General features: G+C 42.2%; 1 protein-coding gene across 4 annotated transcripts; it reads right to left on the minus strand.

The window, feature by feature from the left end:
• Window positions 1-307: 307 nt before the first annotated feature.
• On the minus strand, window positions 308-6,256 carry LOC121503306 (uncharacterized). 4 transcript variants are annotated; one of them, XM_070287376.1, is made up of 2 exons: window positions 5,234-6,256; window positions 308-957 (listed from the first exon to the last, which is right to left on the minus strand). In XM_070287376.1, exons 1-2 carry the CDS (start codon window positions 5,265-5,267, stop codon window positions 584-586), a joined length of 408 nt encoding a protein of 135 aa, XP_070143477.1. In that variant the 5' UTR covers window positions 5,268-6,256; the 3' UTR covers window positions 308-583. The 4 variants fall into 4 exon arrangements, 2 of the variants coding, with proteins under 2 accessions (XP_070143477.1, XP_041633560.1); XM_041777626.2 differs by having other exon boundaries at window positions 308-2,282; XR_011445393.1 differs by having other exon boundaries at window positions 821-957; window positions 5,210-6,256.
• Window positions 6,257-15,604: the final 9,348 nt, after the last annotated feature.

Below are 15,604 nucleotides of genomic sequence, written 5' to 3' on the forward strand. Positions count from 1 at the left end.
GTTGTGTCCTGCCGTTAGTCCTTGTGATATCCATGGTTGTGCCGTGACTAGGGATCGCGGGTGTGTCAGGCCCGTCACCCCCGATTGGGGTGCCCTTGCGAAGAAAACCATGACCATTGGTTTTATGGTTTTTGTGTAATATTACCTGTGTTTAGAGGAGGCATTAATTTATGCCACCTTTTTTGCGAATAATTAACGAGAGAGAATTATGTGTGTGTCAGAACGGTGTTAAAAGGAAAGCCGAAAATGTGGTTCGATTTTTAATGCGTTTATTGTGGTAGCGAGAGCGAACGAGCTGCTCTGTACCAGCGATCAAAAGCGAATGTTAATGATGAGAGTGCGTAGGTCCGAGAGAACAGCGAGCGCAGTCGCTTATCTCGGCTTATCTTTTGCAAAATAGATAATTGGGAGCTTTTGTTTACATTGTTGTTGTCAGAGATGCTGACCAAATGGCAAACAATAAATGATTTTAAATTGATATTAAGTTGATTGCTGCGGCTGCTCCCGACATGCTCCCCCCGTTGGAATAGTCATGCTTCCAAGTGAAGTGGTTTCCAGGGTACCGGCAGTACCGCAAGCTTCCTCATTGCCCGCTTGCATAGTCCAGAGTCGGTTCGGATGACTGTATGACTCGTTCGACGCCGTCCTCTCCGGCGACGGTGCTCTCGACCCTGCCGAGGCGCCACCGCAAAGGGGGTACGTTGTCCTCCTTGATGAGGACCATGCTGCCTGCCGGTACGTTGCTCACAGGAAGGCGCCATTTAGTCCGCTCCTGCAGAAGCGAAAGGTAGTCGGCGCTCCATTTGCGCCAAAAGGTTTGCTGCATTTGGCATACGCGCTGCCACCGGCTCAAGCGATCGATGTTCAGATGGGTGACATCAGGCTCATCCATTGCAGTGAATGTAGATCCAATGAGAAAGTGTGCAGGAGTAAGAACACTAATGTCATCTGGGTTTTCTGAAATGGGACAGAGCGGTCGTGAGTTTAAAATTGCGGAAATTTCACAAACTAAAGTGCGCAGTTCATGAAATGTGAGAATTGATTTTCCAACAACACGGACGAGATGATATTTTGCGGATTTGACCGCGGCTTCCCACAGGCCACCGAAGTGCGGAGAACGAGGTGGGATGAAATTCCAGCGGATCTCCATCGACGTAAGGGAATTCCATAGCTCCATGTTTTGAGGATCGCTCAGAAACAGCTGCCGAAGCTCAATTAGCTCGTTTTTGGCTCCCACGAAGTTCGTTGCGTTGTCTGACCAAATAGTTTGAGGTTTTCCCCTCAGGCTTATAAATCGCTTCAGGGCTGCTATGAACGATTGCGTTGAAAGGTCTTCGACGACTTCCAAGTGTGTGGCCTTGCTGACGAAGCAAACGAATATGGCTATGTAGCACTTCGTAGGGGGCCTGTTTCTGACCTCTGACTTCGAATAAAAGGGGCCACAAAAGTCCACTCCAGAGATGACGAATGGGCGATTCGGCTGCACTCGGTCCTCCGGGAGCGGCGCCATGATATGTTCTACTAGCTTGGGCTTTAATCTGAAACATTGAATGCACTTGTTGATGACAGCAGAAACCGTTTTTCGCCCTCCAATGGGCCAGAATCTCTGTCGTAAAGCGGCTAACAAGCTCTGCGCTCCTGCATGAAGGAACTTGCGATGAAAATGATCAATGATAGCTGAGGTTATATGATGAGACTTGGGAAGAATCATAGGGTGCTTGGCATCGAAATCCAGCTGCGAATTTTGAAGGCGTCCGCCGACGCGCATTAGACCTCCTGCATCTATAAATGGGTTTAAGGACAGAAGTTCACTTCTCGGCGACAGCTTCATCTTCAAGGTTAATGCTTTGTGATCCTCGGCAAAGTGCACGCGCTGAATTCCTTTAATAAGTAGATGAGTCCCACCGTTGATTTCCTCGACTGTAAGCTCTCCTTTATGCCGTACTCGATCCTTGCTGACCCTTTGAAGGAACCGATATATATATCCGAAGACTCTCTGCATTCTCCAAAACGAGTTTCCAAACTTGCAACTGTGTGAGATGTCCATTTCCTGCGACAGCACCAATGCGCTGCGTCGACGCTCAGGAAGTTCCTTGACAGGGGGCGAGTCATCGGGCCATGTAGAAGAATCAGTGAGTGCGGACTGCGGTCCTTCACTCCAAAGTTTTGATTCCATCAGCTCAATAGGGGTACATCCACGAGATAAGATGTCCGCCGGATTCTGCCGTGACGGTACGTGCCTCCAAGTCATTCCCTTAGTTCTTTCCTGTATCTGCGAAATCCTGTTCGAAACGAAAATGTTAAAATCTGATGGAGGTTGTCGGATCCAAGCCAAGACTATTGTCGAATCTGACCAACAATGAAAGGTGCAAGATCGAGGTGCGATTTGTGCCACTTGAGAGACAAGCTCAGAGAGTAAAAGAGCTGCAGATAACTCTAGCTTCGGAATCGTGAGGGTCTTCAAGGGTGCGACTCTTGATTTCGAGCAAAGTAGGTTCGACGAAACGATACCTTGGCTCTCTGATCGAACATAGATGCAAGCTCCGTAAGCTGCCATGCTTGCATCGCAAAATCCATGTATTTCGCACTCTGAGTTATGCTGCAGAACAAAGCGTGGAAACCTCAAACAAGCAACTGTGGCGATCTGCGACATGTGCTCCAACCAAGCGGAATGCAAAGATTGCGGCAGGGATTCATCCCAGTCGAGCTTATCCTTCCATAATACCTGCATGAAAATTTTAAGCTTGGTTATGATTGGGGCTATTAGTCCAAGGGGATCATAAAACTTAGCGATAGCAGACAGGATGCTGCGCTTGGTTGAGGGTTTTTCTGTCCATTCGTTTGAGAAGCTGAAAAGCAAGCTATCCGATAGCGTGTCCCAAGATAAACCTAACGCCTTTGTAACGTCGGTTCCGTCGTGGAACTTTAAAGTTTTCTCCCGATCCGAGTCATCCACTCCTTCTAGCGCAGCAGGCTCTTTGGAACACCATTTGCGAATTGGAAAGTGTCCTCTTTCCAGGAGCGCCTTGATTTGTTGACGAATTTCAACTACCTCCTCAATGGTGTCTCCTCCTGCGATTAGATCATCCACGTAGAAGTTTGTGCGTATGATTTTTGCTGCTACTGGAAATTCCGCTTCTTCATCGTAGGATAGCTGCTGCATTGCACGAATTGCCAAAAAAGCAGCAGGCTTCGTGCCATAGGTTACGGTGTCAAGCGAGTAAACTTGAATCTCGTCTTCTGGCCGATCGCGCCATAGAATACATTGCAGAAACTGATGGGGATGCGTAACCCGAACGCAGCGATACATTTTGCAAATATCTCCACACAAAGCAACCTTGAAAAATCGGAAACGAAGCAGGGTTTTATATAAGTTCAAATTTAATTATACGTTAATCAACCAAATCAATGATTATAAAACGTAGGGACTAACACTAACAACAAACATAACATGGAAACATAACAGTAAACGGTAAACAACAATTTATAATTTACAAAGGCATTTCAGTTATTGGTGTAGGACTCGGGTTCTTTGCCTCCCTCTTAACCAAAGGTCACCTGGATGTCGTCTCTTCAGTCTTCGTCTGGACATGGGGATGGCCAATGATGCCGCTAGGTGGTTGGTGTGGGCCAGAAGCCGTTCATTGTACCGACTTGAGTGCCTGTTGATCTGCTCCCTCACTGGTAGCATTTTGAGGTCGTTAGCGATGTCTGCATTCCTAGCAAACCAGGGTGCATTTGTGATTGTGCGCAGCGCCCGGTTTTGGAAACGAAGCAGGGTAGTGAAGATTTTTGGTTGAATAGAAGGACCAGCGTACAACAAATCGTTCAACGAATATCCCGAAGTGGACTTCGCCGAGCCGTCGAAAACAACTCGCAGTTTTGTTGTTGTACTTTCCAATTTTTGGACGCAGTGGTGAGGTAGGTAATACTGATGAGACGCAGCATTTTTAGTTGTTAGAGACATGTGACCAAGGTTCAGGTACTCCTCTATAAAGGCTTTATACTGCGACTTTAGCTCTAAATTTCTAGCTAATTTGGCCTCGAGTGATTTAAAACGAATAAGTGCACGACCATACGAATCTCCTAGAGCATCGAAACTAGTTTTGGCAGGAAGTAGTACCGAATATTGGCCAGATTCAAGCCGAGTGTATTCCTGCTGAAATAACTGCTCGCATAGAGCTTCTTCTTTCGAAATGGTTTTTGTGGAATCTGCGCAGTTGTCTATTTCCCAAAATCTCTTTAGTATCTCAGAGATCGATTCCGACTCCGAATGAGTGCTGGGCTCTTGAGATAAAGAAACTAACGATGAGCGAATGGAAGATCCTACCGATAGACCCCCTGAGACGATCCAGCCAAGTCTGGTTTTCTGCAGAGTGGGTAAATTGATGCCTAATCGAATTTGTCCAATACAAAGTAAATCGAAGAATATGCTTGCTCCAATAAGCAAGTCGATGCGTTGACTTTTGTAGAAGAGCGGGTCGGCGAGCTCGAGATTTTCCGGTATTTTCCATTCAGACGCGTTGAGATCGAAATGCGGGTGGTAATCGGTGATTGATTGGGTGACAGCAGCAGAGAGCGAAGTGCTATACTTTGCGTTGCTCGACTGAGCGAAAATATGAACCGATTTATCCGAAGCGAGCGAGGATTCACCGATTCCTGATATGGAGATGACTGAACGATGGATTTTGAGCTGAAGCTGATTGGCGAAACGAGATGTGACGAAATTGATTTGAGAAGCCGAATCGAGCAAGGCCCTGCATGGCACGAACACGCCAGAGCGATTTTTCACGTAGACTATGGCGGTGGCAAGCAAGACGTATTCGGTTCTAGTCGACGATGAAGCTAACGGCGGCGTTTTGGACAAGGCTACAGAGACGTGAGATGATCCTTGCGGAAGTATTTCTGGAACAGGCTGGGCCAGGGTTGGAACGGGATTTGTTTCCAAATGAAGAAGACTATGATGCCTCTGGTGGCAGTGTCTACAGTTGCCAGACTTGCATTGCTGTAGGCTGTGTCCCTTTCGTAGGCAATTGAGACAAAGATGTAGCCTTTTTGACTCTCTATATCGCTGATTGGGGTTCAATCCTAAGAACTGTGGGCATTTTGTCAAATAATGTTCCCTAGACTCGCACAAGGTACATGATGGCATAGCTGATGATGAAGCAATGAGGGTGCTACGACAGAATTTGTTAGCTACTTTTCCAACCTGCTTGCTAGGTGCTTGGTTTACCATAGCGTATTCCAAATTTTCCATCATGCGGCATCTAAGGTCCAAGAACGATGAGAATTTATCCCAACTTGGCAGCTCCTTGGAAGGTAATCCTTCTTCCCACCTCTCCTGGGTCTGAACGTCCAGTTTTGAAGCGATGAGGTGAATTAAGAGGCCGTCATATATTTCCTGTGTAGAGGCCATAGTAGCCAGGGCGCGCAAATGAGAATTTGCCTTGTCGCTTAACTGCCGCAGACTACTTGTGGAGCCCTTCTCCACTCCGGGTAGCTTGAATAAAGACCGAACATGTGCCTGAAAGTGCAATAATTTATTATCGAATCTCGACGTTAACAATTCCAAAGCCCTGTCGTAATTATTTTCCGTGGGCTCCAGCGAGCGAACTGCGTCCAGTGCAATGCCGTCCAAACATGCGCGAAGATGCTGAAACTTTTCCACTTTTGTTAGATCTTCGTTCTTCCCACCACAGTGTTGAACATGGCGTAGAAATCCGGCCAATCGATGTATGCTCCGCCAAATCGGGGAAGCTGAAATTCCGGTAGCCTGGTGGGCCGCGAATTGCACTTGAAGGCGGCTGCGTGTCCACCGAGGATGCCATGCAACTCAGTTGGATTTGCCAACGACTTTCTCTTCTCGCTGTTGAGATGGCGGCAGATTTTTCCTTTCGTCTCACAATATGCCGTGGTAAAGGTTAAGCGCGCATCTGACTCCAACTCCTCAAGCACAAGTTGTTCGAGGTTAAGTCGAGAGCTGCCGAAGTCAGAGTACATGCGCTCGATTAGGTCCAACCGCACCTGCAACTCACGTTCGTCCAACTTGGCCAACTGCTCCTCTGTCAAAAAGGAATTTAGGGCCGCCAGCTGGCGTACCATAGAATCTGCCTTAGCCCGATAAAACTCCTCGCCGTTTGGTGCGTGAGGCGCGAGCTCAGGTTTTTTCGTATGTTTGGCTGGCATTTTTAATTTTTATTTGCCGCTTGTAGGGTATACGAAAGTCACCGCACGAAATTTCCGCTGCACCTGCACTTGGGCCAGCGAAAACCAAAGAACGAATTTGAGGGTAATGAAGGAGCCGAAAACAACGGGCAGCGAACTCTGCCTGGCGAGCGAAGTTGCGTAACACCTTCCGTAATGCAGAAAAATTCAAACTGTACAGCAGCCGATTCTAACTGTACAATGTATGTATGTATGTATGACGGTATGTACGAATACCGGGCGAAGCGATGCGAAAAGAGTTTGTGTGTGTATGGCCCTGCAGCGATCACTATCACGTCGGGGTCACCAAATGTTTAGAGGAGACATTAATTTATGCCACCTTTTTTGCGAATAATTAACGAGAGAGAATTATGTGTGTGTCAGAACGGTGTTAAAAGGAAAGCCGAAAATGTGGTTCGATTTTTAATGCGTTTATTGTGGTAGCGAGAGCGAACGAGCTGCTCTGTACCAGCGATCAAAAGCGAATGTTAATGATGAGAGTGCGTAGGTCCGAGAGAACAGCGAGCGCAGTCGCTTATCTCGGCTTATCTTTTGCAAAATAGATAATTGGGAGCTTTTGTTTACATTGTTGTTGTCAGAGATGCTGACCAAATGGCAAACAATAAATGATTTTAAATTGATATTAAGTTGATTGCTGCGGCTGCTCCCGACAACCTGAAAGTCGACCATTTTACCTACTTTTTTTGGTATGATGCAAAAAACAAAAGAAAGTTCAACTTTGACGTTCTGGGAATCATGTAGTCAGATGTTTTGCTCATGTCTCGACCAATTGAACAGTGCCCGAATCCTTGCAGCTACCAGTTTCCTGATGTAACCAGACGACATTTCGAGTGCTTTGGGGGAAGTTGCCCTCAGCGCCTCGATATGCAGAGCAGTCCCTGCCATGGCTTGCCACCACCCTAAGACTCCATACAGCAGAGTCGGACGCATCACCGATATGTAGACCCAATGCTATCAAGTACAATGCTGAGATAATTGAATTGTGTTTTCGGGGTCAGCCTGGTTTTGTTAATTTTTGGGGCGATCCATTGCGGCACCTTGTATCTCTTGGTGAAGAGAATAAGGCCCGTCTTATCCGCATTGATATTGAGTCCTACCTACTCCGCCCACTCACATATCTCCCTGAGCGTTGTTTCCATGATCGAGCTGAGGGTCGATGGACAGACACCCGTGATAATTATGGCTCTGTCATCCGCATAGGCGGTTATCTTTGGTGTTATCCTCTCGAACTCTTCCAGATTTCAGAGGAGGGGCGATAGGACCCCATTTGCAGCGTTCCTCTCTCACCATGGAAGCGGTGCCCCAATCTGATTGTATCCGTCGGCAACTTTGAAGATTTCTTATCCACAAGTTGATAGCGGGTTACGAGTTGGTCGCTTCTAGGCGATCCATTATTGCGTCCGTGCTAACGTGGTTGAATGCCCCGGATATGTCCACGAACACTCCGAGTGCATATTCCTTATTGTGTAGGGCTCTCTCAATGGTGGCTACCACTGATTTGCCCTTCGTGTAGGCATGCTGGTTGGGCGACAGTAATCTCCCTACATCGCTCCTGATGTATAGGTCCAGCAGCTTTTTCTTTGTTCACCTACAGCATGGCTGGGAATATTCCATCTAGTAAATTTTGACACCCTGGTGGACAACTAAGTATAAGTGCCAGCCTTGCAATAAGGCATAAGTGTGTGCCGCACCAAGCATCCTATGGATGGAACTTCATTCTAGACGGTGTAAATGGGATTTACGAAGTTTTTACCGAAATTAGTACGGATTTATTCAGTTGTATGTATTTAATATGTATGTTTTTCATTTAGAGATAGCATTATTTCCTTGAAGGACGCCCGTGGAGTGACCAAACGACATTTGATCGTGGCACTCATTGACAGAAGTGATGAAGCCGGCAAGAATCTCGAGCTTTGACTTTCATAGCGAACGGTCGTGTTTTTGTTTTGCGAACTTGTTGTTTTGCATTTAAAACCACCACGGTTGTGGTGGACAGTCACAAACAGAAAATAAAATAAATGCGAAATTAAGAAAAATAATTTGCAAACATTGCAAAAATGCAAATCGCATTTAAATTCGCATATGCTCACAAGCAAAGCGTAGAGTATAGCGGAGAGCGTCGAGAGAAGTTTATGTGATCTGCTCCCGCATACAGCCTACCTGCATAGCGCTAACCCTTTCTTGTGTGCACCGAATGCGTGTGAAGACGGAAAGGGAGAAGAGCGACTGGAAGCACTCTGTTAGATGATGTTTGGCAACGCCGCAATTGCGTACAGGTAACTTCTCGAAGCAGAGTTCGCAAGCGAATTGCTGCTGATCGTCAGAATTAAAAGTGGAAAATTTTCATACCTCGTGGCCGAAATTTTCAAAGTGTTTTCTGGCCGAGGAAAAGAAGTTCACCAGTGCAGGAGGAGTTTCGGAGGAACGAACCCAGCACAAGGGGTAAATATTTCAGTGAAATGTGCAAATGAAAAGTCAGTGTTTAAGTGTATATTTTTATGTAGGAAAGAGACGGAAGATACGTGGCAACTTCAGCGCCACTGCGGCAATATTACGCCAGCTCTCGGGTGTTGGACAGTTTTGGAGGTTGCTGGCCAGTGCAACAACCGCCGTATTTGGACGTGACACATGCTGAGGTTGGAATCGACGTGCGCGTGAGCACGCCCAACACCAATCGGATTTAACATCAAATTTTGAGCGACACTTCGGCCGCGACAACCGTGAGCCACATGGAGGTTCGGATTTAGCCTTAATCCGACCTGCCGTTCCCAATCAGCCAACCCATCCCAGGCGTGGCCTCGGAGTACCATGCGGGTTAGGCTACTCTAAGGAACGCGAGGAGGAGGAGAAGGAGCTGCGAGCCCCTGGAGAAGCAGCAATGATCGAGTGACCGTTGGGTGTGCTGCGCAGTTAGTAGGAGGAGACGAATGTGAAGCGACGCTAGCCAACACTTTGGGCGAACGTGCCACGTGCGGCACCATGTCCCAGAGCGGAAAGAAATAAGGAGAACAGACCTGCCGTCTGGCATGCGAAGTCGCTCAACCCTTCGTATGCGGTGAATTGATCAGGAGACTTGAAGGAGAATGCCGCAAGGAGGCATCGACTTGTGTAAAGCTGCAGCCAATCAACGTGGACGTGTGCTGCAGATCATTTTCTTTGTTTAGGGATTTGAAGCCACAGAGCTAAATTTTTAGTTTTAACTTCTTTGATATTTGCTCATGCAGGATATTTTTGTATTCAATTAATGCACATTTTGAATCGTTTTGATTAAGTTGTGTTGCGTAGTTAATTTTAGTCGGAAGTTAACAACCCTTTTTGATTAAATCACAGATTAAAGCACAGCGTCTCCTGCTTCACCGGATTTGTGAGTAAGTGAGATCTCTCCTTATAAAAAAACATATTGATGTCTGACTTTGCAGATATATTCTATTTTTTTGTGTGCATTTAAATAACGAAACGCCATATAAATAGTCGAGTGACATTTCAAATCGTATAGACAAAAGAACGGAGTATGATTTAAATATTTTTATAATTCGATTAAATTAGAGCAACAAATTGAATGTTTCTGTTACCGAATTTAGTGTCTCCAAATTCTATTTTAAGCAAAGAAGTGATATAACTTAGCTTAAATTGCACTTTCTGACGTACTATTTTCTAAGGCTCTTAATTTTTCCGTATGGCCTGGGCACGCAATTGTTCACGAATTCGTAAACAAAGCGAGTCTCAAACTCCTTTAACTTGCCCTCAAAAAAACTAATGGACTCTATTGTTTTGCACTATCAGAATGTAGGTAGTTTACTTGGCAAACTCAGTAGACTGCACATTAATAGTGTCTCTTTCGATGCCAATGTAATTGTTTTTACAGAAACTTAGCTTAACTCCTCTGTGTCTGACTGTGAATTTTTATCAGTGAACTATAATATCTTTTGACATGATCGTCCAATGCGGACTAGCGGTGTCGTTCTGATCGCGGTTAAATCCGATCTTGTTTCTAAAATTTTGTTTATCTATTTATTAAGAAAATAGCAAATGACTGCCATGAAAAGCCATATCCATTACCATAGACCGAAGAAGGGAGTGTTTTTTAGAGATGCGCTCCGACTCACATCAGGTGGCCACTTGGAAAGAAGAATAGAAAAAACGATGAGTCCAAGAAATTAATTATCTATCCAAAAATCCAAATTGAAACTAGGTAAATTTAAGAGACGAAAAACCTATAAACCAGGAGTTGACCGACGTATACGTATGCCAAGGGCGATCCAACGAGATTTCGCGTATGTCAGGAGGGGAGGGTGCGTTCGGGGGTGATTCTAGCCATGCCCCGAGCCCGAGAGAGAGAGAAAATGTCTTAGTTATTGTTCTAGTCAGCATTTTATTTACCTTTTTTTTATTTTCTTTTTGTTTTGTTGTGGATTACAGTTTAGCTGGCTGGGGAAAAACTCCTCCCCGAAACGACTGGCTAGCCGCCCTTGCCGGAAAAGCAAGTTTCAAAATATGTTTATTAAGGAAACAATTTATTAAACAAATAATTGATTACTTTTTTAACTGTTAGGTTGTGTTGAAGTTTCGAAAATTATTTGTGCACACTAGAGATTAAAAGTCAATAATATGCGCCGTCACTCAACTAGCTAAGGTTTGAGTCGTTGGTTCTAACCCACTGACATTCATAACATATGTACAAAATAGATTAAAAGAAAAGCATTTACATCCACTTTTAACATAAGAATTTGACATTATACCACACACAGGACCAATTCTATCTATCAATTAAGATTCATCTATATACATACGGCCTACTTAGGCAACTCTACATGACACAAAAGTACCTATCGGCTGATATGCGGCTTATGATTGCAAAAACGTATCTCATACCTTCTCTAAGTTATGGGATAGAAATTTTCGGGAACTGTGATGCTGCCTCCCAACACAAATTAAACGTTGCATTTAACAACATTGCAAGATACATATTCAATATTAAACGAGGTGATCCCATTACGGCAATGGCCAATAGCATATACGGATTTAACTTTAAAATTTGGAGCAATACCAGAAATCTAATTCTTTTGCATAAGGTAATAAATACCAGAGAGCCCAGTTATCTATTTGAAAAACTAAAATTTGGAACATCAGCAAGAACCAATAATCTCATTAATTTTCGTCATAATCTTTCGTCTTCTGAACGCCATTTTTTTATTCACACTATTCGCTTGTGGAATGAACTTCCTCAAAATTTAAAATCAATAAGAAGCACACCGCAATTTAAGAATAATTTAATAAAGTTTTATAGAAATGAAAACATAAACTAGACATAATAAAATAATGATTAATTATAACATAAGGACATTCAAATTGTTAGAATAAGATATACATGTATTTCAATCTTGTGTAGTTTTAAGACAGATATGAAAATTTTAAATTGACCCGTTGTGACTATCGCACTAATTTATAAGTTTTTAACTTGTAGCGATAGGAATTTATTTACCAATAAATTAAATTAAATAAAAAAAAAGTCGTGTTAGTTACACCACTTATAAGTCAAGAACGACAGAACAGATTTGTGTGAAAATAGGTAGAGAGCTAGCTTAGAGCCAGGAGACGGATATGAGATACTTTTTATCCTCAACAACTTTCAGAAGTACTGAAAGAGCTCATCAATTGACAGAACAAATTGCAACAAGAAATACAGCTCAAAGAATCAAGACAGCAGAAGGTCGTGCCCAAGAATCTCTCTACATTGTGAGGAACGTCTGCGACAGAAAATTAAGAGAAGAACAGCGACACAAGATCGAAACATAGACTAGCAGCTTAATAACACGTGCATCATCCGTTCGTCTTGCTTTTTTTTTTTTTTTTTTTTTTTTTTTTTAAATTTCAAAATGAAACATCCGGCATGTACTGTGTATCATCTCTGCTTTCACCTCTACCCACTTCGTCGGAACCTTTATTATCCCTTTTTGCAGGAAATTCTGATAATTCAACAATATTTTATAATTTCATTGAAGACGCAGCAAAGGAAAGAGCAATTGTGATGTTACTGTAAATTTTTTTAAAAGATCAGAATCAAATAATTCGATTGATTAAAAGATTTTCCCCACTATTGCAAAATGCCAACTATTAAATTGTCATAAAAGCCGATAAAGTACCATTAGGTGAACATGCAGGTAGATTCAACGCAATGCATTAAACTGAAAGACAACTTTTGCACTGCTCTTCAGGATGAAAATTAATTGATTTGGAGTATTTTTTCGTACATAAAGGATGAATTGTAAGGTAGTTTCGACGGCTGAGATATACTCAGTCACTCCAGGGTCTCTTTATATAAAAAGATATTGTTCACGCCAGAAAGGCGCTCAATTTCGGGAGACAGTGTGATCCCGTACGCTCTCCTTGTCTCTCCCTCTTCCTCCGGACTTCCAGTTCTAGAGCTTCCAATCCGTTCTCCCTAGCATTAGTTTCTTTTGTATAGTTAGTACCAATATACATCTTACCAAATAAACATCCCGACGCACGTCGCGTAAAACCCCGACAAGTCTACGCGTTCTTATTTCGAGTGCATTTCAGCTTAAAGCCGCCATCAGAGCCGGATTTCATCCACCAGCAGCTCCGGTGGCTTTAACGCCGCACAAGATAAGTTCAAATATATTATTGCTGCCGGTCATACAGTTAGGTTTTGCGAAGCTCAATTCGTCTTATACTGTCTTCCCACACAGCGCATTTGTGAGGAACGTTTGGAATTTTTCACAAATGTGAAACTCGTGTTCCCACACAACATTAAGGGGGGGGTAAGGTTAATTCGGTGCAAAAAAGGCCACTTTTTAAAAAATTATTGAATGAATTAAATACCATATAATAACACAAAATTTCAATAATTTTTGATACATTTTGTATTGAAAAATATTTAGAGGTAGAGAAGTTATAGGGAATCTCCCGAGTCGCCTCCAAAAAAAGTTGTTTTCCGGTGTACATCCTAACAGTCCACAGGATCATCCGATCTACAAAAATTATACCTCATTCGTTAAAGGATAAGTGTCCCGAGGTATTCACGAAGCGTTTTTATTTTTAAAATTTTTTCCCTATTTTTTATCAAAATTTGAAGTCAAAACCCCGATTTTTGACTAAAAAAAAAACCTTATTTCTTAATTTAAAAATATATAAAAATTAAAATTTAAAAAAAGGCCGACGTGAATACCTGAGGAATTAGTTAAAGAATGTGTGTGCCAAATTTCAAATCGATCGGTCCAGTAGTTTTTCTGTAATCGTGTACACCGATTTGAAAAATTGAATTTTTCAGGAGAGCGCTTTAAACTTTGTGATTCTCATGCATTTAACACCAACCGACCTTCGTTCAACTCTGCATAACTTCGTCAATTTTCCCATGATCGATGTAAAACTTGGACACAATATTCTTAAGATATTAGGCATTAAAAATAAAAAATAAAAAAAAAATTACGAAAAAAAAAATTAAATACCTTACCCCCCCCTTAAAGAGCATTTAGCATCCGAACAGCTGATCGATCAGCTGTGGCTCATGAAAACGTAAACAAAGGCTGTCGAATTGGCAGTTGCAAATTTGAAATGGAGCATTTACCAACTATTTTGGCTGTTGTACAACAGCAAAAGGCACAGATTGCGTCAGAATTTATCCGCACTAAATTTAAATGAATTAAATGACAAGGAATTTTAGTTTTTCTAATGATTTTTCTCTAACAAAAAGCAAATTCCCCGAAGAGTGTCTATAGGTGGTATAGGCATCCAAAATCTTTAAAATAAGGTAGAGGTAGGCGGTTTATATTAAATAGTAACAATTGGGGACATATTGGGGTAAGAATATACAGAAAAAACGCCAACATCTATTTTGGGCATGCTTGTAGCTTTGGCGCCACGTTTTAAATTCCATATCTCATTTGTTTCTCGCCAAGTGTGTATACACTTTCGTAGTGTTGCTCAAATTAAGAAGAAGAATCAGAGTTGCACCGAAGAACTATCGCCTAACTATCGCCAAACAAACCGTGGTTAGATTTTAATGCTGAACTAACGCCGGGCCATTTGGGAAAATTCGGAACGGCAAAACCTTATGGAGCATTTGTTCAACGGATGCTAAATGCGCTTTAATGCTGTGTGGGAAGACCCTATTAATCTCTCTGTATGATTTGTCTAAATCCTAAGTCCGATTGATCCGACACTACGGCAGCATAATAAGTTCTATTCCAAATCCAAATTTCATTTTCTACATTTGTGCCAAAATCCAAAAGTGTGTGTTTAAATAAATAAATAAATGCAATAGCCACAGTGAGAATTTAATTCCAATAGTTCTCAATTCCTCTTCGTTAACTGTGTTCCCGCTAGCATTTATTTACTTTTACATACATATTCAATACAGTCCACTCCATAAGACTACAATCGCTGTCAACACTGACATTTCCCCAAATCGAGAAATTATATCCAAATAATTTATATAAAAGATCTACGGGTTCCAAAATTCCGAAATGTTTTGTTTAAATGAATGCCTAAGCCACAGTGAAACTTTCAGTGCCGAATTGTTTTAAATTCCTTTACGTTCGCTGTGTTCCGCTTGTATTTATTTACATATATATATATACATACGTACATATATTTCCACTACAGTCCACACTACTGATCTCCGACTACTTCCTCAACATCTCAGTATACATAAAGATATCTACATTTTTATAACAAAAAATTAAAACAAAAAGAAAAACTACAAATACAGTCCACTTCACTCCGAAACTTATATTTACAAATTTACAACAATATACCTACATACAGCTGTGTTCACTGAAATAGCAGTGCGACAGAGGAACAACTTCAAAACGTTTTTTTGTACATATTCCTTTTTGCTAGCTGATCTATTGCACATTGTTTTTGTAAAATGGAACATAAAGATAAGAATCGAGGAAAAATTCCGTTAGATTTGCTCTATTTTTAAGTTTTATTGATATTTTTTCACATATGCAGCTCGTTTTGGTCGATCACTGAAATAGCAGTATTTAATTTTCTTTTGCAAAAAGTGCCGAAATTTCTATTAATTTTGAAAAAAATGAGTTAAATTAAGGTCGTTATTATAGTTTATACTATAATACACCTTAACAACGCAAAAAAAATTATTTTAGTGGGCGCAGGACCTCACTGCTCCATGAGAGAAAGGTATCAGATAATTTAGCCTAGAAAGAAGGGCAAAACATGTAAAGAGACTCCAAATCTTTCAAATTATTATTTTAAAATAGTTTATAAATCATAAAATATGAACCGGACCCAAAAAAACCGAGGTACGATTCGCAAAACCACAATTGTACAGGCTCGACGCGTACTTCGCTTCAGCAAAGCTCGTCCTTTTGCATCCTCTAGGGATATATGAGCG

Source organism: Drosophila kikkawai, chromosome 3R, assembly GCF_030179895.1.
Source record: "Drosophila kikkawai strain 14028-0561.14 chromosome 3R, DkikHiC1v2, whole genome shotgun sequence".
NCBI lineage: Eukaryota > Metazoa > Arthropoda > Insecta > Diptera > Drosophilidae > Drosophila > Drosophila kikkawai.

Excerpts from the sequence above, each read along its gene's own strand:
- LOC121503306 (XM_041777626.2), bottom strand. The coding sequence starts at position 2,251 with ATGACTTGGAGGCACGTACCGTCACGGCAGAATCCGGCGGACATCTTA.